Below are 24,112 nucleotides of genomic sequence, written 5' to 3' on the forward strand. Positions count from 1 at the left end.
ACTGAAGTAATATCAGTATTACTGAAGTAATATCAGTATTACTGGAGTAATATCAGTATTACTGGAGTAATATCAGTATTACTGGAGTAATATCAGTATTACTGGAGTAATATCAGTATTACTGGAGTAATATCAGTATTACTGAAGTAATATCAGTATTACATAAGAACATAACATAAGAACGAAGGAACACTGCAGAAGGCCTACTGGCCCATGCGAGGCAGGTCCAAGTCTCCTACCGGCTTAAGCCAATGCACCCAACCTAGTCAGGTCAGGTCACATTGACTTAAGGGAGGAACACGGCAACCGACCTGTTAGCACAAGCTATCAGGTCTAACTCACACCCACCCACATCTACTCATGTATTTATCCAACCTATTTTTAAAGCTACACAACGTTCTGGCCTCTATAACGGTACTTGGGAGTTTGTTCCACTCATCCACAACTCTATTACCAAACCAGTACTTTCCTATATCCTTCCTGAATCTGAATTTTTCCAACTTAAAACCATTGCTGCGAGTCCTGTCTAGGCTAGATATTTTCAGCACACTATTTACATCCCCTTTATTTATTCCTGTCTTCCACTTATACACCTCAATCATATCCCCCCTAATTCTACGTCTTTCTAGAGAGTGCAGATTCAGGGCCCTTAGTCTATCCTCATAGGGAAGGTTTCTGATACATGGGATCATCTTTGTCATCCTCCTTTGTACATTTTCCAGAGAATTTATATCCATTCTGTAATACGGTGACCAAAACTGTGCAGCATAATCTAAATGAGGCCTAACCAAGGATGTATAGAGTTGAAGAACAACCTGAGGACTCCTATTATTTATGCTTCTTGATATGAAGCCAAGGATTCTATTAGCTTTATTGCGAACACTTATGCACTGTTGTCTTGGTTTCAGATTACTGCTAACCAGAACTCCTAAATCTTTTTCGCAATCCGTAATATTAAGATCTACATTATTTAGTTTATATGTGGCATGGTTATTGTCCTGTCCAACATTTAGAACTTTGCATTTGTCTATATTAAACTGCATCTGCCACTTCTCCGACCACTGCATCAGTCTATTCAAATCTTCCTGGAGTGCTCGAATGTCCTCGTCAGAATGAATTCGACGGCCTATTTTGGTGTCATCGGCAAACTTGCCGATGTCGCTCTTTATGCCCTCATCTATGTCGTTTATGTAGATTGTGAACAGCAGGGGGCCCAACACTGACCCCTGTGGAACACCGCTCGTGACGCTTCCCCACTCTGATTTCTCCCCATTTATGCAAACTCTCTGCTGCCTATTTGTCAACCATGACTCTATCCAGGAAAAAATTTCTCCTCCTATTCCATGTGCTTTAATTTTCCTCAATAGTCTCTGATGTGGGACCCTGTCAAAAGCCTTACTGAAGTCCATATACACAATATCATATTCATTACCATGATCTACCTCCTCAAATACCTTAGTGAAAAAAGTTAATAAATTCGTAAGGCAGGAACGCCCCTTTGTAAAACCATGCTGAGATTCGTTGATTAATTTATGCTTTTCAAGGTGGCTACGAACTGCCTCGGCAATTATTGATTCCATAAATTTTCCCACTATGGAGGTTAGGCTTATTGGTCTATAGTTCGAAGCTAAGGACCTGTCACCTGTTTTGAAAATAGGTATCACATTTGCCATTTTCCACTTATCTGGCACCATGCCAGTTTGTAGTGATATGTTGAAAAGATTAGCCAAAGGTGTGCTAAGCTCCTCTTTACATTCCTTTAGAACCCTTGCATACAGTTCATCAGGGCCTGGGGATTTGTTAGGTTTTAATTTATCTATTTGCCTAAGGACCATGTCACTTGTGACCCTAATAGTACACAGTTTATTATCGTCCTGTTCTACATAATTTATCATTACTGGAATATCGCTGGTATCCTCCTGTGTAAAAACTGAGAGGAAGTATGTGTTAAAAATTCTACACATTTCCTTATCACTGTCAGTGAGCTGACCCGAGGAACTTTTGAGTGGGCCTATCTTGTCCCTGATCTTACTTCTGTATACCTGAAAGAATCCTTTTGGGTTAGTCTTCGATTCTCTTGCAACTTTAACCTCATAATCTCTTTTTGCTTTTCTAATTCCCTTTTTTATTTCTCTCTTTAACTGAATATATCGATTTCTTAATTGCCCCTCTCCTCTTTTGATTTGCCTATATATGCCTCTCTTTTGACCAATCAGATATTTTAATCTATTGTTCATCCATTTAGGATCATTTTTGTTTGATCTGATTTCCCTATTTGGAACATAATTTGACTGAGCAGCTAGAACTATGCCCTGGAAAGCATCATATCGGCAACCATCACCACCTACCTGACCCTTAGTCAGGTCATTCCAGTTCAGCCCACCTAAGTAATTTTTCAGTCCTATGAAATCAGCCAAGCGAAAGTCAGGGACGGAGACTTGATTGCCATTATTAGGGGAATTCCATAATATGTTAAAACTGAGTGATTTGTGATCACTCTCCCCAAGCTCATCATTAACCTCAAGATTATTAATTAGTGTTTCCCTACTGGCAAGAACCAAGTCAAGGAGGTTATTTCCCCTAGTTGGCTCTGTCACAAACTGTTTTAAAAAACAATCCTGGATCGAATCAAGAAAGTCACCCGACTCTAAATTTCCTGTCAAATTGCTCCAGTCAATCTGTCTATAGTTGAAATCTCCCATTAGCACAACATTTTCGTATGTAGATGCCTTACGAATTTCGTCCCATAGAAGTTTACTGCACTCCCTATCAAGATTTGGGGCCCTGTAAATCACACCCAAAATTAGTTTTTCTCGGCCCTCGAGAAGCTGTAACCAAACAGATTCAGTGGCTGACGCTTCTAATTTAATATCTTGTCTAACACAACAATTTAAATTGTCTCTGACATACATCGCTACTCCACCACCTTTCCTGTTGACCCTGTCAGTGTGGAATAATTTATAGCCTTGTATGTGACATTCAGAGGGCATCTCTCTATCTTTCAGATTGAGCCAGGTCTCTGTTATAGCAATAATATCTATGTTTCCTGCACTTGCAATTAATCTTAGCTCATCTATCTTATTTCTAACACTCCTGCTATTAGTATAGTAAACCTTAAGGGAGCTAGTCCCTTGCTGCCCTCTGCTGTCCCCCTTTGTTTGCTGACCTGTTCTATTGTCTTTATTTATAACTTCATGCTGAATGCCTTTTATACATTTACTGTTTCCAACCCTAGTGTTGCAACCTGCTTGTTTCCCACACACACCCATACCTCTATCTTCCATCAGTTTAAAATCATAGGCATTTCACCAATGGCCTTCTCAATCGAGTCTGCAAGTGCTACCACCCCTGCCCCAGAGAGATGTACCCCATCCCTTGCATACATATCATGTTTGCCATAAAAGTTGTTCCAGTTGTCAATGAATGGGATTGCAAGTTCCTTGCAGTATCTGTCTAGCCAGCAATTTACACCAATTGCCCTAGACAACCATTCATTTCCTACTCCCCTTCTAGGCAAGATGCTACATATGATTGGGATCCCTCCCTTAGACTTAATGAAATCTATAGCTGACCTGTACTTATCTAGCAGCTCTTCTCTCCTACCCTTCCCAATATCATTTCCACCAGCACTGAGACAGATAATGGGCTTGTTCCCATTACCTGACATGATATTATCCAGCCTGTTGACAATGTCCCCAACACCAGCTCCAGGGAAGCACACTCTATCTCTCATCTTCTTATTCCTATTACAAAAAGCACGGTCAACATATCTTACCTGAGAGTCACCAACCACAAGAATGCGCTTACCTTCATTAGCAGGGGCAGTAGTACCCTTACCTTCACTGGCCACTGAAGTACATTCATCCTGGAGAACAGAGAAGCGATTTCCTACCTTCAGATCTTCACTCTTAACTTTCCTTACTCTGATGCGCCTCCCATTACTGTGAACAACTCGCCACTTGTAGCAGGTGCTGGGCTGCACCTCACTGCTGGTAGCCGTTGCTACCTCCCCACCTACAGCCTCCTCACAGTGAGAGACAGACTGCACCTCACTGCTAGAAGCCTCATTCCCCACATCTCCAACCACCTCACACTCTCTCCCAGGCCCATTGAGGTGGACCTTCAGCCTCCTAATCTCCTTCTGGAGAAGCAAGACCTCCTCCTTCAACTCTCCAACCTCAGCTTTTAAAACACTGCAGAAGCAAGCCATGCTTTGTAACCGTCCACGCTAATCCCCAAAGCAGCTCAGGGTCTGTGACCTCACGTGACGACTGACCACTGAATACTGGAGTAATATCAGTATTACTGGAGTAATATCAGTATTACTGGAGTAATATCAGTATTACTGGAGTAATATTAAATAAATTCTATCACAGCTATTATCTGCAATCGTATCGCTCCCAGCTGACCTTTTTCAAATAATATTTGAGAAACCTTCCTGTGTGCGAAATATTGTGTAATAAAACCTCTGTGACCGAAACTGTGTAATAAAACTTCTGTGACCGAAACTGTGTAATAAAACTTCTGTGACCGAAACTGTGTAATAAAACTTCTGTGACCGACACTGTGTAATAAAACCTCTGTGACCGAAACTGTGTAATAAAACTTCTGTGACCGAAACTGTGTAATAAAACTTCTGTGACCGAAACTGTGTAATAAAACTTCTGTGACCGAAACTGTGTAATAAAACCTCTGTGACCGAAACTGTGTAATAAAACTTCTGTGACCGACACTGTGTAATAAAACCTCTGTGACCGAAACTGTGTAATAAAACTTCTGTGACCGGAACTGTGTAATAAAACTTCTGTGACCGGAACTGTGTAATAAAACTTCTGTGACCGGAACTGTGTAATAAAACCTCTGTGACGTGAACTGTGTAATAAAACCTCTGTGACCGAAACTGTGTAATAAAACCTCTGTGACGTGAACTGTGTAATAAAACCTCTGTGACCGAAACTGTGTAATAAAACCTCTGTGACGTGAACTGTGTAATAAAGCTAACTGGTGAGATTTAACATTTCAGGGAACAGTGATCTCAGGGAAAGTCATTTGAGGGAAAGTCACTTGAGGGAAAGTCACATGAGGGAAAGTCATTTGAAGGAAAGTCATTTGAAGGAAAGTCATTTGAAAGAAAGTCACATGAGGGAAAGTCACATGAGGGAAAGTCACATGAGGGAAAGTCACATGAGGGAAAGTCACTTGAGGGAAAGTCATTTGAAGGAAAGTCACTTGAGGGAAAGTCACTTGAGGGAAAGTCATTTGAAGGAAAGTCATTTGAGGGAAAGTCACTTGAGGGAAAGTCATTTGAAGGAAAGTCATTTGAAGGAAAGTCATTTGAAAGAAAGTCACATGAGGGAAAGTCACATGAGGGAAAGTCACATGAGGGAAAGTCACATGAGGGAAAGTCACATGAGGGAAAGTCACATGAGGGAAAGTCACATGAGGGAAAGTCATTTGAAGGAAAGTCATTTGAAGGAGAGTCACTTGAGGGAAAGTCACTTGAGGGAAAGTCATTTGAAGGAAAGTCACTTGAGGGAAAGTCACTTGAGGGAAAGTCATTTGAGGGAAAGTCACTTAAGGGAAAGTCACTTGAGGGAAAGTCACTTGAGGGAAAGTCATTTGAAGGAAAGTCAATTGAGGGAAAGTCACTTGAAGGAAAGTCACTTGAGGGAAAGTCATTTGAAGGAAAGTCACTTGAGGGAAAGTCACTTGAAGGAAAGTCACTTGAGGGAAAGTTACTTGAGGGAAAGTTACTTCAGGGAAAGTCACTTGAGGGAAAGTCACTTGAGGGAAACTCACTTGAGGGAAAGTTACTTGAGGGAAAGTCACTTGAGGGAAAGTCACTTGAGGGAAAGTCACTTGAGGGAAAGTCACTTGAGGGAAAGTCACTTCAGGGAAAGTCACTTCAGGGAAAGTCACTTCAGGGAAAGTCACTTCAGGGAAAGTCACTTGAGGGAAAGTGATGGACTCCCACAGACAAGAAAATTTGGTTCCTTTTATAAGTCCTAAATTATAAAAAAAATATTTATGACGATTTATACTTATTAATGTTATTTTTGTCATTATCACCATTATTATCTAGTGACTAAAATTAATTAGTGATATTCTCCCTCCTAGCACCTCTCTCCTAGCACCTCTCTCCTAGCACCTCTCTCCTAGCACCTCTCTCCTAGCACCTCTCTCCTAGCACCTCTCTCCTAGCACCTCTCTCCTAGCACCTCCCTCCTAGCACCTCTCTCCTAGCACCTCTCTCCTAGCACCTCCCTCCTAGCACCTCTCTCCTAGCACCTCTCTCCTAGCACCTCCCTCCTAGCACCTCTCTCCTAGCACCTCCCTCCTAGCACCTCTCTCCTAGCACCTCTCTCCTAGCACCTCTCTCCTAGCACCTCTCTCCTAGCACCTCTCTCCTAGCACCTCTCTCCTAGCACCTCCCTCCTAGCACCTCCCTCCTAGCACCTCTCTCCTAGCACCTCTCTCCTAGCACCTCTCTCCTAGCACCTCTCTCCTAGCACCTCCCTCCTAGCACCTCTCTCCTAGCACCTCTCTCCTAGCACCTCCCTCCTAGCACCTCTCTCCTAGCACCTCTCTCCTAGCACTTCTCTCCTAGCACTTCTCTCCTAGCACCTCTCTCTTAGCCCCTCTCGCCTAGCACCTCCCTCCTAGCACCTCTCTCCTAGCACCTCCCTCCTAGAATCTCTCTCCTAGCACCTCTCTCCTAGCACCTCCCTCCTAGCACCTCTCTCCTAGCACCTCCCTCCTAGCACCTCTCTCCTAGCACCTCTCTCCTAGCACCTCTCTCCTAGCACCTCTCTCCTAGCACCTCCCTCCTAGCACCTCTCTCCTAGCACCTCTCTCCTAGCACCTCTCTCCTAGCACCTCCCTCCTAGCACCTCTCTCCTAGCACCTCTCTCCTAGCACCTCTCTCCTAGCACCTCCTAGCACCTGCCTCCTAGCACCTCTCTCCTAGCACCTCTTTCCTAGCACCTCTCTCCTAGCACCTCCCTCCTAGCACCTCTCTCCTAGCACCTCCCTCCTAGCACCTCTCTCCTAGCACCTCTCTCCTAGCACCTCTCTCCTAGCACCTCTCTCCTAGCACCTCTCTCCTAGCACCTCTCTCCTAGCACCTCCCTCCTAGCACCTCCCTCCTAGCACCTCTCTCCTAGCACCTCTCTCCTAGCACCTCTCTCCTAGCACCTCTCTCATAGCACCTCTCTCATAGCACCTCTCTCATAGCACCTCTCTCATAGCACCTCCCTCCTAGCACCTCTCTCCTAGCACCTCCCTCCTAGCACCTCTCTCCTAGCACCTCTCTCCTAGCACCTCTCTCCTAGCACCTCTCTCATAGCACCTCTCTCATAGCACCTCTCTCATAGCACCTCTCTCATAGCACCTCTCTCATAGCACCTCTCTCATAGCACCTCTCTCATAGCACCTCCCTCCTAGCACCTCTCTCCTAGCACCTCTCTCCTAGCACCTCTCTCCTAGCACCTCTCTCCTAGCACCTCCCTCCTAGCACCTCTCTCCTAGCACCTCTCTCCTAGCACCTCTCTCATAGCACCTCTCTCATAGCACCTCTCTCATAGCACCTCCCTCCTAGCACCTCTCTCCTAGCACCTCCCTCCTAGCACCTCTCTCATAGCACCTCTCTCATAGCACCTCTCTCATAGCACCTCTCTCATAGCACCGCTCTCATAGCACCTCTCTCATAGCACCTCTCTCCTAGCACCTCCCTCCTAGCACCTCTCTCATAGCACCTCTCTCATAGCACCTCTCTCATAGCACCTCTCTCATAGCACCTCTCTCATAGCACCTCTTTCATAGCACCTCTCTCATAGCACCTCTCTCATAGCACCTCTCTCATAGCACCTCCCTCCTAGCACCTCCCTCCTAGCACCTCTCTCCTAGCACCTCTCTCCTAGCACCTCTCTCCTAGCACCTCTCTCCTAGCACCTCCCTCCTAGCACCTCCCTCCTAGCACCTCTCTCCTAGCACCTCCCTCCTAGCACCTCTCTCCTAGCACCTCTCTCCTAGCACCACTCTCCTAGCATCTCCCTCCTAGCACCTCCCTCCTAGCACCTCCCTCCTAGCACCTCCCTCCTAGCACCTCTCTCCTAGCACCTCCCTCCTAGCACCTCTCTCCTAGCACCTCTCTCCTAGCACCTCCCTCCTAGCACCTCTCTCCTAGCACCTCCCTCCTAGCCCCTCTCTCCTAGCACCTCTCTCCTAGCACCTCCCTCCTAGCACCTCTCTCCTAGCACCTCCCTCCTAGCACCTCACTCCTAGCACCTCACTCCTAGCACCTCTCTACTAGCACCTCTCCCCTAGCACCTCCCTCCTAGCACCTCTCTCCTAGCACCTCTCTCCTAGCACCTCCCTCCTAGCACCTCTCTCCTAGCACCTCCCTCCTAGCACCTCTCTCCTAGCACCTCTCTCCTAGCACCTCTCTCCTAGCTCCTCTCTCCTAGCTCTCTCTTTCCCAGCGTTTGGGCTCCTCCTCCTCCCTCCAAGCACCTCTCTCCTAGCTCTGCCAACCCCTCTATTTCCCCTTCCATCACCAATATCCCCCACCTCCCTCTTCTTTATTCAAGCACACACTCTCTTCGTTTAACTTTCAGGTGGGAGACATTTAAAGGCATATATAATGTTGATGTGCCTTTTAAAACATGACCATTTTACGCTGATCTTGTACTGTCATGTAATTTAAAAGTTAACTTCTCAAGATTCTGTCTTTCTGTCTGTCTCTCTCTTTCTCTCTCTCTCTCTAAATTTCTCCTTTAGCCTTCTAGTAAAAGGGGCATTAGCTTACCATCAGTCATGATGATGGTGTAGCTGTATGCGTCATAGCGGGTGTCATTGATGCTGTGGCGATGGCGGTAACTGTCGCTCCCTGAGATGTGAGTCGTCTTGACGTCGACGTTATGATCTCTGCTGGTGGGAGACCTTCCTCTGTGGTGGCGCTGGCGACGTCGACCAGTGTTGGGTGTGGTTTGGCTAGCGAGGAAGGTTCTGTGTTGGTGGCCATGATGGCGTCTGTTTATTGTGCTAGAGGTTGCTTTTAGATGGCGTCTGGTGGTTGTGACTGATGGTGGTTGAGGACTTGTGGTTGATGTAACTGGTGGCTGTTGATGTGGTTGGTCCCTCAAAGTCTCTCTTCTAGCATTACGTGCCAAAGGTACGAAGTTGTGATTGCTGGAATCAAGATTTTCTTTGTAGATATCTTGTGTAATGGGGTAGTGACTAACACCTCTATTCCTTCCATGTTTATTATACTCATTCGAGTCTGTAAGCTGTTCCAAGGAGATTTTGTCTTCATCTCTCTCTCTGGCTCTTCCTGCGCTGACGACCAGTCGTTTTAGATCTTTATCTGTGTCAGAGCTGCTGCTGTTATCTTGAGGATCGACGACCAGATAGTACACCTCTCCTTCATGTATTATTTCCTGACCACCATTAGACGATGGACTTTTTGCCTTGATGGAGCATCCTCCATCACCTCCCTTTACTTCCTCTGTTTGCTCTCCATCTTTCACCTTATCCTAATGGACAGAAAAAAATAGTTATTACTCTCACACACACAATGAAGTAAGCACTTCAAGAACGGGAAACTTCATATTAAACGGGCGATATAACTTACAAACATTCTCTCTCTCAGTCCACAGCAGAATTCGAACCTGCGCACTCTGCATCACAGTATTATGCCCGGGGTCTGGCTCTGTGGTAAAAGTACTGTGTACTTTGATACACAGTGAGAATATATATATATATATATATATATATATATATATATATATATATATATATATATATATATATATATATATTGAAACCACGAACAACTGGTATTTAATCAATCACAACACTGCGACTAGCTGGAGGGTCGAACCCGTGTTGTTTTAGCCCGCATCATGGTGAGCAAAAATTCACAACGCTCTAATCCACTGGACCATACAATCCTACTAGGACTGCATGGTCCAGGAGCTGCGAACCCACTCCTGCAACTACATATAGGTAGTTACCTGGAGAGAATTCCGGAGGTCAACGCCCCCGCGGCCCGGTCTGTGACCAGGCTGTGACCAGGCTGTGACCAGGCTGTGACCAGGCTGTGACCAGGTAAGCACAGTATACTGGATAAGTAATGAATGTCAGAGATTAAAAACATTTCTCTTAATGCTACAAATTCGGTAATGTCACCCAAATATTTTCAAGAAAATAAAAATCTAGTTAAGAAAATGTATGAAAACTCTACTATATAAGAAACACTGATGCGTAAGTTGAGGTTTTTAGTTGAATAATAACATCGTTTATCAAAAAACTGAACTGTCAACAGTAATGAAGAGACATAGGAAGACGCTCTTTCTATGTCAACGTTTCCCCCTTTGTAGATGTTTAGAAAGTCCTAAAAGCTTGATAGAACTTTACAAAAGAGCGAAACGTTGTCTTTTTTGTGCAGCAGAGACAATGCACGTCTCTGCTGCACAGAAAAGAATCAGTGTTTCTGATCAACATAATGGAATAAAAATCACAAGACAGTGTAAATTATATCCAAGATAATATATTATGTTTACTGAGAAGTCTGTTAACACTGGTAGCTGTAGAGGTCACTGTCAGTGTTAACCCTGGTAGTTGTAGAGGTCACTGTCAGTGTTAACCCTGGTAGTTGTAGAGGTCACTGTCAGTGTTAACCCTGGTAGTTGTAGAGGTCACTGTCAGTGTTAACCCTGGTAGTTGTAGAGGTCACTGTCAGTGTTAACCCTGGTAGTTGTAGAGGTCACTGTCAGTGTTAACCCTGGTAGTTGTAGAGGTCACTGTCAGTGTTAACCCTGGTAGTTGTAGAGGTCACTGTCAGTGTTAACCCTGGTAGTTGTAGAGGTCACTGTCAGTGTTAACCCTGGTAGTTGTAGAGGTCACTGTCAGTGTTAACCCTGGTAGTTGTAGAGGTCACTGTCAGTGTTAACCCTGGTAGTTGTAGAGGTCACTGTCAGTGTTAACCCTGGTAGTTGTAGAGGTCACTGTCAGTGTTAACCCTGGTAGTTGTAGAGGTCACTGTCAGTGTTAACCCTGGTAGTTGTAGAGGTCACTGTCAGTGTTAACCCTGGTAGTTGTAGAGGTCACTGTCAGTGTTAACCCTGGTAGTTGTAGAGGTCACTGTCAGTGTTAACCCTGGTAGTTGTAGAGGTCACTGTCAGTGTTAACCCTGGTAGTTGTAGAGGTCACTGTCAGTGTTAACCCTGGTAGTTGTAGAGGTCACTGTCAGTGTTAACCCTGGTAGTTGTAGAGGTCACTGTCAGTGTTAACCCTGGTAGTTGTAGAGGTCACTGTCAGTGTTAACCCTGGTAGTTGTAGAGGTCACTGTCAGTGTTAACCCTGGTAGTTGTAGAGGTCACTGTCAGTGTTAACCCTGGTAGTTGTAGAGGTCACTGTCAGTGTTAACCCTGGTAGTTGTAGAGGTCACTGTCAGTGTTAACCCTGGTAGTTGTAGAGGTCACTGTCAGTGTTAACCCTGGTAGTTGTAGAGGTCACTGTCAGTGTTAACCCTGGTAGTTGTAGAGGTCACTGTCAGTGTTAACCCTGGTAGTTGTAGAGGTCACTGTCAGTGTTAACCCTGGTAGTTGTAGAGGTCACTGTCAGTGTTAACCCTGGTAGTTGTAGAGGTCACTGTCAGTGTTAACCCTGGTAGTTGTAGAGGTCACTGTCAGTGTTAACCCTGGTAGTTGTAGAGGTCACTGTCAGTGTTAACCCTGGTAGTTGTAGAGGTCACTGTCAGTGTTAACCCTGGTAGTTGTAGAGGTCACTGTCAGTGTTAACCCTGGTAGTTGTAGAGGTCACTGTCGGTGTTAACCATGGTAGTTGTAGAGGTCACTGTCGGTGTTAACCCTGGTAGTTGTAGAGGTCACTGTCAGTGTTAACCCTGGTAGTTGTAGAGGTCACTGTCAGTGTTAACCCTGGTAGTTGTAGAGGTCACTGTCAGTGTTAACCCTGGTAGTTGTAGAGGTCACTGTCAGTGTTAACCCTGGTAGTTGTAGAGGTCACTGTCAGTGTTAACCCTGGTAGTTGTAGAGGTCACTGTCAGTGTTAACACTGGTAGTTGTAGAGGTCACTGTCAGTGTTAACCCTGGTAGTTGTAGAGGTCACTGTCAGTGTTAACCCTGGCAGTTGTAGAGGTCACTGTCAGTGTTAACCCTGGCAGTTGTAGAGGTCACTGTCAGTGTTAACCCTGGTAGTTGTAGAGGTCACTGTCAGTGTTAACCCTGGTAGCTGTAGAGGTCACTGTCAGTGTTAACCCTGGTAGTTGTAGAGGTCACTGTCAGTGTTAACCCTGGCAGTTGTAGAGGTCACTGTCAGTGTTAACCCTGGTAGTTGTAGAGGTCACTGTCAGTGTTAACCCTGGTAGCTGTAGAGGTCACTGTCAGTGTTAACCCTGGTAGTTGTAGAGGTCACTGTCAGTGTTAACACTGGCAGATGTGGAGGGCACTGTCAGTGTTTACCCTGGCAGGTCAACTGACCTGTGTCGACCATCCTGGGCAGCAGGCGAAGACTCTGCGGGTGTCGACCTGGTTCTGGTCCTGATATACTGTCTTATACTGCGTCCTGAAACACACGGTAAGTACAGTAACAACACTTCATTAAATACATATTTAAAATAAGCTCACAGTAAACAGGTTATCGATATCACAATATACAAAACAACCACTGTGAAAAATTATTGAAATTCCAAGGGCTTTCGTGATTTCTCACGTTATCAAGGAACATCTTATAATTTTACAGTTCCTTGATAATGTAAAAAATCACAAAAGTGCTTGGAATTTCACTATTTTTCACAGTGGTTGTTCTGCATAATATATTCACACACTCGAAGATCTATCCCCAATTTGATAGTAGCTAAGTGTTACTATGATGCCCTTCCTCTCAACAGACCGTATATCATTGTTGTAATATGGCACTTGGGTGACTGCTTAAGGAGTCTTGAACAGTGATTATCTGACTGAGTATTGTACTACGCTCGGTGGCTCGCCATCTTTCTGTTCGCGCCACCGAACTCTTCACCGCCTTTAACATATATTTCTTAAATTGCAGTTGTGCTATGTAATGGCTAATTTTCATTGGTAGAGCAATCTAACCTAAGTAAGTCTAATCTAATTTGGCCTGAATAACATAAATCGATAAATTTGCTGCTCACCATATGTGACATATTAACAAAGAATTTTCCGAGATGTTTAGTATTGTCTTGCATCATTCGTGAGTGTCCTACATCATCCGCGAGTGTCCTACATCATCAGTGAGTGTCCTACATCATCCGTGAGTGTCCTACATCATCCGTAAGTGTGCTACATCATCCGTGAGTGTGCTACATCATCCGTGAGTGTGCTACATCATCCGTGAGTGTGCTACATCATCCGTGAGTGTGCTACATCATTCGTGAGTGTGCTACATCATCCGTGAGTGTGCTACATCGTCCTTGACTGTTCTATATCATCCGTGACCGTCCTACATCATCCGTGAGTGTGCTACATCATCCGTGAGTGTGCTACATCATCCATGAGTGTGCTACATCATCCGTGACCGTCCTACATCATCCGTGAGTGTGCTACATCATCCGTGAGTGTGCTACATCGTCCTTGACTGTCCTACATCATCCGTGAGTTTAGTTTAGGAAGCGTCAGGAACCCGACAATGGATGTCACAGTGTGGACATGTCTCCTACTGTGTACCTTGGCAGAGTAGGAGACACCCTACTTTAACTCATCCTAGGTTTCATAGCTAGATATTTCTAACACGAAATGCTAGAAATAATATTGATTCCCTATAAGGCACTTGTTAGACCATGTTCGTAATATGCAGTCCACTTGTTATCTGCAAGTTGCATACAAGACGAAAATGGACTTGAGTGAGAAGACAGAAGAGCGCATCAACTCTGTTACTAAGAAAGAAATTACATAGAGAAAAGCTCCAAGCATTTAATTGTAAGGATTATACACCGCCTGGGAAATGGGAGGTAATCTGCTTTGAGTAGTGGAAAAGGAGAGAAGCTAAGATTCCTTGCAGTTACATTGATGATAAGTTACTCACATTGTTGATGGCTTGTCAGTCATATTGTTGATGATTCAGTCACTGGAGGGAGGAACCTCCAACAGAGTGACAGTTTTGACCCGGCAATTTATCCAGGCGGTGTATGACCCAAACAGTATTATTGCTTGTCTTCTTTCAGGTGTAATATTAATTATAACTGTCAGTCACATTACTGCTGCTGCTACAAGGGTCCACTGCGGATATCATCATATTCATGTCGAAAAGCCAACAAGTGATGAATCAGACACATGTGCAAAATCTGGGTGTCTTGTAGATACCATCCAGTGGCTTTATCAGTATAATAGTGACATAATATAAATATGTACAGCATATAGTGGAATATGAGGTAATAAGTTCTTGAGCCCAGGAGCTGGTGATTTCCAGATGTTGCACATGTGGCTAATTCATCATCTTGTCGGTAATGAATACTGATATATAAAACACAGTGATCACACAACGCCTGGAGACGGAAGGAAGGAGAGGATAAGAACCCATCACCAGCATCAGGGCTTCCTACTGAAAGGGTTAGCTGTCATTAGTTTCATGGCAATGAAATATGATGGGTCTAGAAAGCACATTCATAAATATTGTTTACATTTCAAGTTCACACCACTGCTAGACGAACCTCGAAGTAGCCTGTTAACCAACAGTCTGATCAGACTATTACCCAGGAGGCCTAAACTTGGACCGGGTCGCAGGGTCCATGGACCATGGGATCATCTACAAGTAAACTAAAGATACAGCATTAAAAGAAAAGACAAATCATTCTTTTACCTCCACATAGTGATTCTCACTGTAAACATAGTCTTGGTAACGTCCGTCGCCATGTGGAGAAGATAGGCTCTCTAGACGCCTTGTATAATTACAAGATTTATTAAAACAAATTCTATTCTCCCTTCTCCTATGTAGCAATTACAGAGGCAAAAGTTGACCAGGATACACACATATACATTCTTGGGATTTACTGACAACCGTAGCAATAAAATCATAACTTAAATCCCCTTATAATAATGAATCTAAGCTTCCTTCTAAATACACACAAGTAGCTAGAAGTTCCACCTCAATACAATAACATCAACAAACTAATATTAAGTCGGTACCTCACACCCATGATCACATTTCTGGCGGTGTCTGGAGATCACTTTCCTATAAAGGGACTAATTTTCAGACACAGGGGAAGGTTGAGCGTGTGTGGGCAGCCCAAACCCTTCATTACTACCCAGGTAACCACCAGGTAACAATTTGCAAGTCTCGCATCCAATGCCTATTTTCTTAGATATTTAAGCTATAGGTCTATCATCGAGGTAAGTCTCCCCGGGAACGTGTTATGTAGCAACCATCTTTCCACATAAGTGAGCACCTGGCAACCCTATATTGTACTACAAGTGACACTTGGTCAAACTTGAATATTTTCTAGCTTCTCTAGCGTATCTAACTCTCCTCAGACTTAAGATTAAACAAGATTTCCAGGTTTACACGGAGCGTTATGAAACTGACGGTGAGAATCTAGCAAGAAAAGCAAATGTTTTTCGGTGCTAACACGATCAGAAAGGTGTCCCCGTATTGCATTACCCCAGCCCCTTGTACCTCAATACACGCGATTGGAATAGTGCAGAGTGAGACATAAGTTAAATATTAGCAGTTAAATATTAGCTTGGAAGATGTGAAGTGAATCAGAAGAGGCATTCACGAGTTATCATATGGAAATTAATATCTAAATTTCGTTAAAAATATAGCATATTAGGTAATACACAGTTCAAAACTAAATCAAACCATTAATCAGTTCAGGTTTGAAGCCGAGCTGAAGAATCATTCTCTTATTAACTCAGAACGATCACTATACTAAAATACACAAACAGCGTGAAGGCGCTCAGGTGTATCAAATTATCAGTAGAGATTCAGAAATTTTTGAACGAGAAACTATTTTTTTTACACTAGCTGACAAATCAAATGCGGTCGTAGTGACGCACCTTGAGGAAACAAACTTTAAAGGCAACAAAGTATTTTGTTCACCTCAATGATAACAGCAAGCTTAAAGACAGTACTATTTTCATTTTATAAATGATTTACTTTGTATATACTTCTCAGGATTAAACTCAGCTTATTTAAAAAATGAAAGGACTACGAATTTCATCGCTTAGAAAAACTGAAGAGGGGGTCGAGTCATGTGACTATTATGTAACTTTGGTTTAGCCTCTGGTTGTTCCTACGGGATATCAGTTTAAAGTAGTTGTTGGGAGAAATATGCAAAATATGAGGGGATGACACAGCAGTGACTAATTTCGAGGGTACTTCTAGCCTGCTGTGATGCAAGACTCTCGTTGATAACCCGTTCAGTCAGGCTGTTGCTGTTAGCAACCTGCTGGCCCACACAGTCATTATTGCCTAGATATGCTAGTAGCAGGATATGGCGCTTTGTGACCCATGTTGTAAATAAAACAACAATTATGACAGTAGGTTGATGATCCTGTGACATCAGGTGTGGAGTCTGCAGCTGATGACACCAGATAAGCATGCTCCCACTTATGACGTATGGAAGTGATGCTGATATTGATCTTGTGTGCTCCATCTGTTTTATCTGAAGCTGAAAACGACACTAGACTTGTCTGCTCCTGGCTATGATATCTGCAGCTGATGACACCAGATTCATCTGCTCTCATCTGTGGCTCCTGCAGCTGAAAAGACCAGACATGTCTGCTTCGATGACCTGTCACTACAGTGGTCCCCACTCTTAAAATATACTCACAGTCGACGATCAAAAGGACAGAAAAAACTATATAAACGCTGTTCTAGTGAGAGGGAGTGAGTCGCAAAAACTGTCGGTCACCGTAGTTTTGGGTGAGTGTTTATGCATGGTGTAGGGTGGCGACAACCTGAATTAAGGGGCGGTGGTTTGTTTGTGTACTCCCGGGCCTGTAAGCAGTGTGAAAACTGCACTTGACTTTGGCTGCTGTGTGTGTTTACCTAGCTGTATTTATCTTGCCCAGTTTGCCGGTGTTGGGCTCCAGCTTTTGATCCCGTCTCTAAAGTTTTGGTTTAATGGAATGATATATGTCGTTATTTACTTATAAATTCACGAATAACTGTAGCATTCGTCTGTCTGTAACATTTGTCTGTCTGTTGCGTTCATGAATGTCTGAGAATTTTTGTATCATTGTAGCTTCTAAATTTGAATATTCGTCGTCTAACTTGTCTTTTCCTTGGAGTATTTTGTATGCCGTGATTATATCTCCTCTTATTCCATGCTCTTCCAGAGATGAGGTAACGTTCGCCCAAGTCAGCCTCGTTCTGAATGACTGCTTTCATACTCTATAATGGGTCTTAGATGTGTAATGAATATTGTAAAAATATCTTCGTTCACCTTTCCAAAGGTCTTGAGTTACTTATTTTTTTCGTATTTAGGCGTCGCTGCTGATCTTATAACGTGCCTCGGGAGGCTAGTCAATAAAGAAATATATATAGCATTCACAAGAAATACAAAGATTAAATAGAAAACATTATGAATAAAACACACTGGCCTTTTAGTTTTAGGACTGGCTTTCCATGGGTTCGAACCTTCATCGTGATGAGTTATTTACAATCATGACATTGTAGTTTATTGAGTTAGAACATAGCTCACACAAAAACATTTCTTTCTATTTTATTAAATTAACTAGCATCAGTTATAAATCTCATTAATCTGATAATGATGAAAGACTCGACTAAAAGTTCTCCGAGATCCCTACAAGCACCTTGATAATAATAACCATAATGACAGTAGAAAGCTTAAGCCATTTAGTGTAAAACCCCCCTTTTTTTACACATCGATTTTACAAGGTAAGAGCTGCTACCCAACATCTCATTTCAAAAGCCTGTCCTATCTGAGGTATACTACCACCCCCCAGGATGCGACTCACAATGATCGACTAACACCCAAGGTACCTACTTGCTGCTAGGTGAACAGGGGCAGCAGGTGTAAGAAAACATGCCCAACGATTCACCCGTGCCGATGATTGTCAAGCGTTAATTCACTATATATATATATATATATATATATATATATATATATATATATATATATATATATATATATATATATATATATATATATATATTAGATTTTGATGGTGTGGTGGGTTGCACTCACCTCCTCTCGTAGTGGACACAGGTGGGGGTGTTGGTGTAGCAGCCGGGACGGTAGACTCTGACGGAGGCGGTGAAGGTGTGAAGAGTAGGTACCTTCACCTGCACCTGCAGCTGCCGCTGGTACTCACACACCTGAGGCCTGGCCAGGAGACATGTACCACAGGTTAACAAGTGTTACAGCGTTCGTCTCTAAATACAGAAGGCAGGAAGAGAGGGAGGGATGGATCGAGAAAGGTAGTGAGGAAGAAAGGAAGGAAGGGGTGGAGGGAGGAAGGGAGGGATGGAGGAAGAAAGGGAGGAATGGAAAGTGAGTGGCGGATCACCTTAACATTTCTTCTCCCTGTGTGTTGACACGCTATGAAAAATAAATATCAACACGCACCATTGCATAGGTTTCAGACGTGATATTAATGGAAATATGACATTAAATTAAAGCAAAGTAATACATTATACTAAGTAATGATACAGTAATATAGTGTATCATAATACTGGTTCTTTATATATCTGAAAATACAAATTTTTCTCTCATTTCAGCAGTCAGACGCCACCTTGAACACCACAATACAAACTGTTTACGACAACACAACAAAGGCACAATACCTTGACAGGAACAATACACAAATAACCCGCACATTTCATTTATCTTAGCTCACAATAACATAAAGGATATTTTGCTACAAATAAAGAAATTAGAAAATGCACCATAAAACTTCTATCAGCGAGGTAGCAGAGGAAAAAACAGAACAGAATGGTTGACGTTTATCACTCTTGATGTGAGAATGTGCTAAAGACAGAAGAGAAGCAGTTCAACTCCCTCAGGAGACCTAGAAGCTATAATGTTAACCCCCCCCTCCCCAAAATGTCTAGGAGCTGGAGATCAATGCCTTCAAAAGGCCCAAGAGCTTGAGTTTAACAGTCCTATAGGCCAACACCATCAACTTTCCTACCAGTAGTGTAAGAGGTTGCAGTATATACAACCTCCCTTCCTCTAGTGTGAGAGAAGGGCCTGGTGCATGCAACCTTCCTTCCTCTAGTATGAGAGGAGGTCCTGGTGCACGCAACCTTCCTTCCTCTAGTGTGAGAGGAGGTCCTGGTGCATGCAACCTTCCTTCCTTTAGTGTGAGAGCAGGTCCTGGTGCACGCAACCTTCCTTCCTTTAGTGTGAGAGGAGGTCCTGGTGCATGCAACCTTCCTTCTTCTAGTATGAGAGGAGGTCCTGGTGCACGCAACCTTCCTTCCTCTAGAGTGAGAGGAGGTCCTGGTGCATGCAACCTTCCTTCCTCTAGTGTGAGAGGAGGTCCTGGTGCATGCAACCTTCCTTCTTCTAATGTGAGAGGAGGTCCTGGTGCACGCAACCTTCCTTCCTCTAGTGTGAGAGGAGGTCCTGGTGCATGCAGCTTTCCTTCCTCTAGTGTGAGAAGAGGTCCTGGTGCATGCAACCTTCCTCCCTCTAGTGTGAGAGGAGGTCCTGGTGCATGCAACCTTCCTTCTTCTAGTGTGAGAGGAGGTCCTGGTGCATGCAACCTTCCTTCCTCTAGTGTGAGAGGAGGTTCTGGTGCATGCAACCTTCCTTCCTCTAGTGTGAGAGGAGGTCCTGGTGCATGCAGCCTTCCTTCCTCTAGTGTGAGAGCAGGTCCTGGTGCACGCAACCTTCCTTCCTCTAGTGTGAGAGGAGGTCCTGGTGCATGCAACCTTCCTTCTTCTAGTGTGAGAGGAGGTCCTGGTGCATGCAACCTTCCTTCCTTTAGTATGAGAGGAGGTCCTGGTGCACGCAACCTTCCTTCCTCTAGTGTGAGAGGAGGTCCTGGTACATGCAACCTTTCTTCTTCTAGTGTGAGAGGAGGTCCTTGTGCACGCAACCTTCCTTCTTCTAGTGTGAGAGGAGGTCCTGGTGCACGCAACCTTCCTTCCTCTAGTGTGAGAGGAGGTCCTGGTGCATGCAACCTTCCTTCCTCTAGTGTGAGAGGAGGTCCTGGTGCATGCAACATTCCTTCTTCTAATGTGAGAGGAGGTCCTGGTGCACGCAACCTTCCTTCCTCTAGTGTGAGAGGAGGTCCTGGTGCATGCAGCCTTCCTTCCTCTAGTGTGAGAGGAGGTTACCTGGAGGTTACCTGGAGGTTATTCCGGGGATCAACGCCCCCGCGGCCCGGTCCATGACCAGGCCTCCCGATGGATCAGGGCCTGATCAACTAGGCTGTTACTGCTGGCCGCACGCAGTCCGACGTACGAGCCACAGCCCGACTGATCCGGCACTGACTTTAGGTATCTGTCCAGCTCTCTCTTGAAGGCAGCCAGGGGTTTATTGGCAATTCCCCTAATGCTTGATGGGAGGCTGTTGAACAGTTTTGGGCCCCGGACACTTATGGTGTTTTCTCTTAGTGTACCAATGGCGCCCCTACTTTTTATTGGCGGCATTTTGCATCGCCTGCCCAGTCTTTTACTTTCGTAGGGAGTGATTTCTGTGTGCAGATTTGGGACCATTCCTTCCAAGATTTTCCAAGTGTAGATTATGATATATCTCTCCCTCCTGCGTTCCAACGAGTACAAGTCAAGTGCTTCCAAGCGTTCCCAGTAGTTAAGGTGCTTGACAGAACTTATACGTGCAGTAAAGGATCTCTGTACACTCTCTAGATCTGCGATTTCACCTGCTTTGTATGGAGATGTTAATGTACAGCAGTATTCCAGCCTAGAGAGAACAAGTGATTTGAAAAGGATCATCATGGGCTTGGCATCTCTCGTTTTGAAAGTTCTCATTATCCATCCTATCATTTTCTTTGCACGTGCGATCGTGGCACTGTTGTGATCCTTGAAAGTGAGATCCTCAGACATTACTACTCCCAGGTCCCTTACATTATTTTTCCGCTCTATTGTATGGCCGGAGTCAGTAGTATACTCTGTTCTAGTTATTATCTCCTCCAGTTTTCCATAACGGAGTAGTTGGAATTTGTCCTCATTGAACATCATATTGTTTACCGTTGCCCACTGGAAAACTTTGTTTATATCTTCTTGGAGATTAACCGCGTCCTCAGCAGATGACAGCCTCATGCAGATCCTAGTATCATCCGCAAAGGATGATACGGTGCTGTGGTGTATATCTCTGTTTATGTCTGATATGAGGATAAGGAATAAGATGGGGGCGAGTACTGTGCCTTGTGGAACAGAGCTCTTCACTATGGCAGCCTCCGATTTAACTCTGGTGCATGCAAACTTCCTTCTTCTAGTGTGAGAGGAGGTCCTGGTGCATGCAACCTTCCTTCCTCTAGTGTGAGAGGAGGTTCTGGTGCATGCAACCTTCCTTCCTCTAGTGTGAGAGGAGGTCCTGGTGCATGCAGCCTTCCTTCCTCTAGTGTGAGAGCAGGTCCTGGTGCACGCAACCTTCCTTCCTCTAGTGTGAGAGGTCCTGGTGCATGCAACCTTCCTTCTTCTAGTGTGAGAGGAGGTCCTGGTGCACGCAACCTTCCTTCCTCTAGTGTGAGAGGAGGTCCTGGTGCATGTGACCTTCCTTCCTTTAGTGTGAGAGCAGGTCCTGGTGCACGCAACCTTCCTTCCTCTAGTGTGAGAGGAGGTCCTAGTGCATGCAACCTTCCTTCCTCTAGTGTGAGAGGAGGTCCTGGTGCATGCAACCTTCCTTCCTTCTAATGTGAGAGGAGGTCCTGGTGCATACAGCCTTCCTTCCTCTAGTGTGAGAAGAGGTCCTGGTGCACGCAACCTTCCTTCCTCTAATGTGAGAGGAGGTCCTGGTGCACGCAACCTTCCTTCCTCTAGTGTGAGAGGAGGTCCTAGTGCATGCAACCTTCCTTCCTCTAGTGTGAGAGGAGGTCCTGGTGCACGCAACCTTCCTTCCTTCTAATGTGAGAGGAGGTCCTGGTGCACGCAACCTTCCTTCCTCTAGTGTGAGAGGAGGTCCTGGTGCATGCAACCTTCCTTCCTCTAGTGTGAGAGCAGGTCCTGGTGCACGCAACCTTCCTTCCTCTAGTGTGAGAGGAGGTCCTGGTGCATGCAACCTTCCTTCCTTCTAATGTGAGAGGAGGTCCTGGTGCACGCAACCTTCCTTCCTCTAGTGTGAGAGGAGGTCCTGGTGCATACAGCCTTCCTTCCTCTAGTGTGAGAAGAGGTCCTGGTGCATGCAACCTTCCTACCTCTAGCGTGGAGATGAACCAAGTTCACAGAACTTGCTGGTTGACTTTTACCTAACACCACTCTACTAGTGATCAAAATTGTCTCGAGTCATTTTTTCATCATGTTGCATCAAGCTCACGCCTCTTGTGTGAGAATGTTAAGGGTTTTCTTGAATGTTGAGATACAATGATGCGTTTTTGTTTTGGTTAAAACTGATTCATAGTGATGCTGATGATTTCCATCCCACGTAGCTTGTCTTGCATATATATAAATATATGTCCCAAGAAACAAACTTGTGTAACTGTACTTGTATGCAAGACCTAAGCAGACTTACTAATACTATGAAATGCCATATATACGGCGATATCGAAGGTAGAATGCGATCTCCGTGGAGTGAAACGTGTGTATCAGTCTATCATAGTTTACCCTCAAAACGAAACCAGAGTAATTATGCGCTAACACCGAAATAGTCTCCCCTACACTCACTCTTTATCACACTTTAAATAACCAAGGAGGTGCCAGTTATGAGTCTTAATTAAATATTTGTCCACAGAGGGTAGTCGAAGAGCCGAAGATATTTCTTATAGTACTGAGTTTTTATAAATTTTAAGCAATGTTTGCGAGGTGAATTATATTTTAGGGGATGCGCAAAACCCGCGAGGTTTATACAGCTCCTGGGAAGAAATTCATTTAACTAAAGGCTATGATAGAGAATAGTCGTTTATGTAAAATTATACGTAATAATACTATCGAGAGGAGGCATGTAGAGAAAGTATTTCTCAATGAAAAAAACCTAGATACACACTGTTAGTAGGACAGCATTTCGATCTTTGTGGACCTTCAAGTTATCTACACAGCTCGAAACATCGTCCCAATAAAAGCTTGCTCTACAGACTCTCTCCTTCGTTGTCGGAACACGCCGTGTAGATCCAAGAGTTGCCGTGTTATGTGGGCCTACACGGTGTTAAATGGAAGGACAACTTTGTCAGTCCGGCTGTGAGTACGATAATGCAGGCCACAGGTCTGGGTTATCTTGTGTAGGGTGTGAATGGTGTAGGGTGTGAATGGTGTGTGTTTTCCAATTTAGAGCCTCGTCGACAGACACGCCCAGGAATTTATTGCTACTTACACAACGAGGCTTTTAAGCCGCGGAGAAAAAAAATCTTTGATATTCGCTAAAAAAAAAATTCGCATTTGTTTGCGGTGTGGCTTAGATAAACATGTTTCCCTTATCAGTGTACCAGAGAATGCCTGACTTATTGGAAAACAGTCAAAAATTCTGTGAGGAAATAAGTATGGAACACCTGGTTACCCCCCCCCCCCCAACACACACGCAAGCTTGTATAGTGATCGTTTCGTTTCATAAAGGTCAATATAGGGCGAAATGTTGTCAGCACATGTGTCTTTTCTTCACCTACTGTCGGCAATACTAGTATCCAAAATACTGTGAAAAGTTCACTTTTTTTTATAACCAAGTCATTGAAAAAAGCAAATTTCTTCTGTGCATCATCTCGCACAGAAGAAAGTGACACAGGCATCTCCAAAAATGGAATAAATTTTTGTTTAACTTCTTTATGCAACGACTCTGTGTTACTCTTGAAATACGAGTAAATAGATTAGGGCTTCTTTGTACTGTTGTATTGTTATTATAATCAAGGGGGAAGCGCTAAACCCGTACGATTATACAGTGTACTGCTGTAACTTCCAGCAGCTTTTTTAATCGTTTTTTTTTCTGTGCAGCGTTTTGCTTCTCTTAAATATTCAAGATACTTCTTTTCATTACAGCGTTTTTACTGCACTTAGC

At 44.2% G+C, this 24,112-nt stretch overlaps 1 protein-coding gene across 1 annotated transcript in view; it reads right to left on the minus strand.

Annotated features, from left to right (window-relative positions):
* LOC128700581 (multiple epidermal growth factor-like domains protein 6) overlaps positions 1-24,112 on the minus strand; it is a gene marked incomplete at its 3' end in the record, with an annotated part of 145,689 nt that overhangs the window by 88,784 nt on the left and 32,793 nt on the right. The window contains 3 exon segments of the mRNA XM_070098865.1: positions 8,807-9,533; positions 12,501-12,585; positions 18,191-18,328. Coding sequence (XP_069954966.1) covers positions 8,807-9,533; positions 12,501-12,585; positions 18,191-18,328 — 950 coding nt within the window.

This window comes from Cherax quadricarinatus, chromosome 65 (genome assembly GCF_038502225.1).
Source record: "Cherax quadricarinatus isolate ZL_2023a chromosome 65, ASM3850222v1, whole genome shotgun sequence".
NCBI lineage: Eukaryota > Metazoa > Arthropoda > Malacostraca > Decapoda > Parastacidae > Cherax > Cherax quadricarinatus.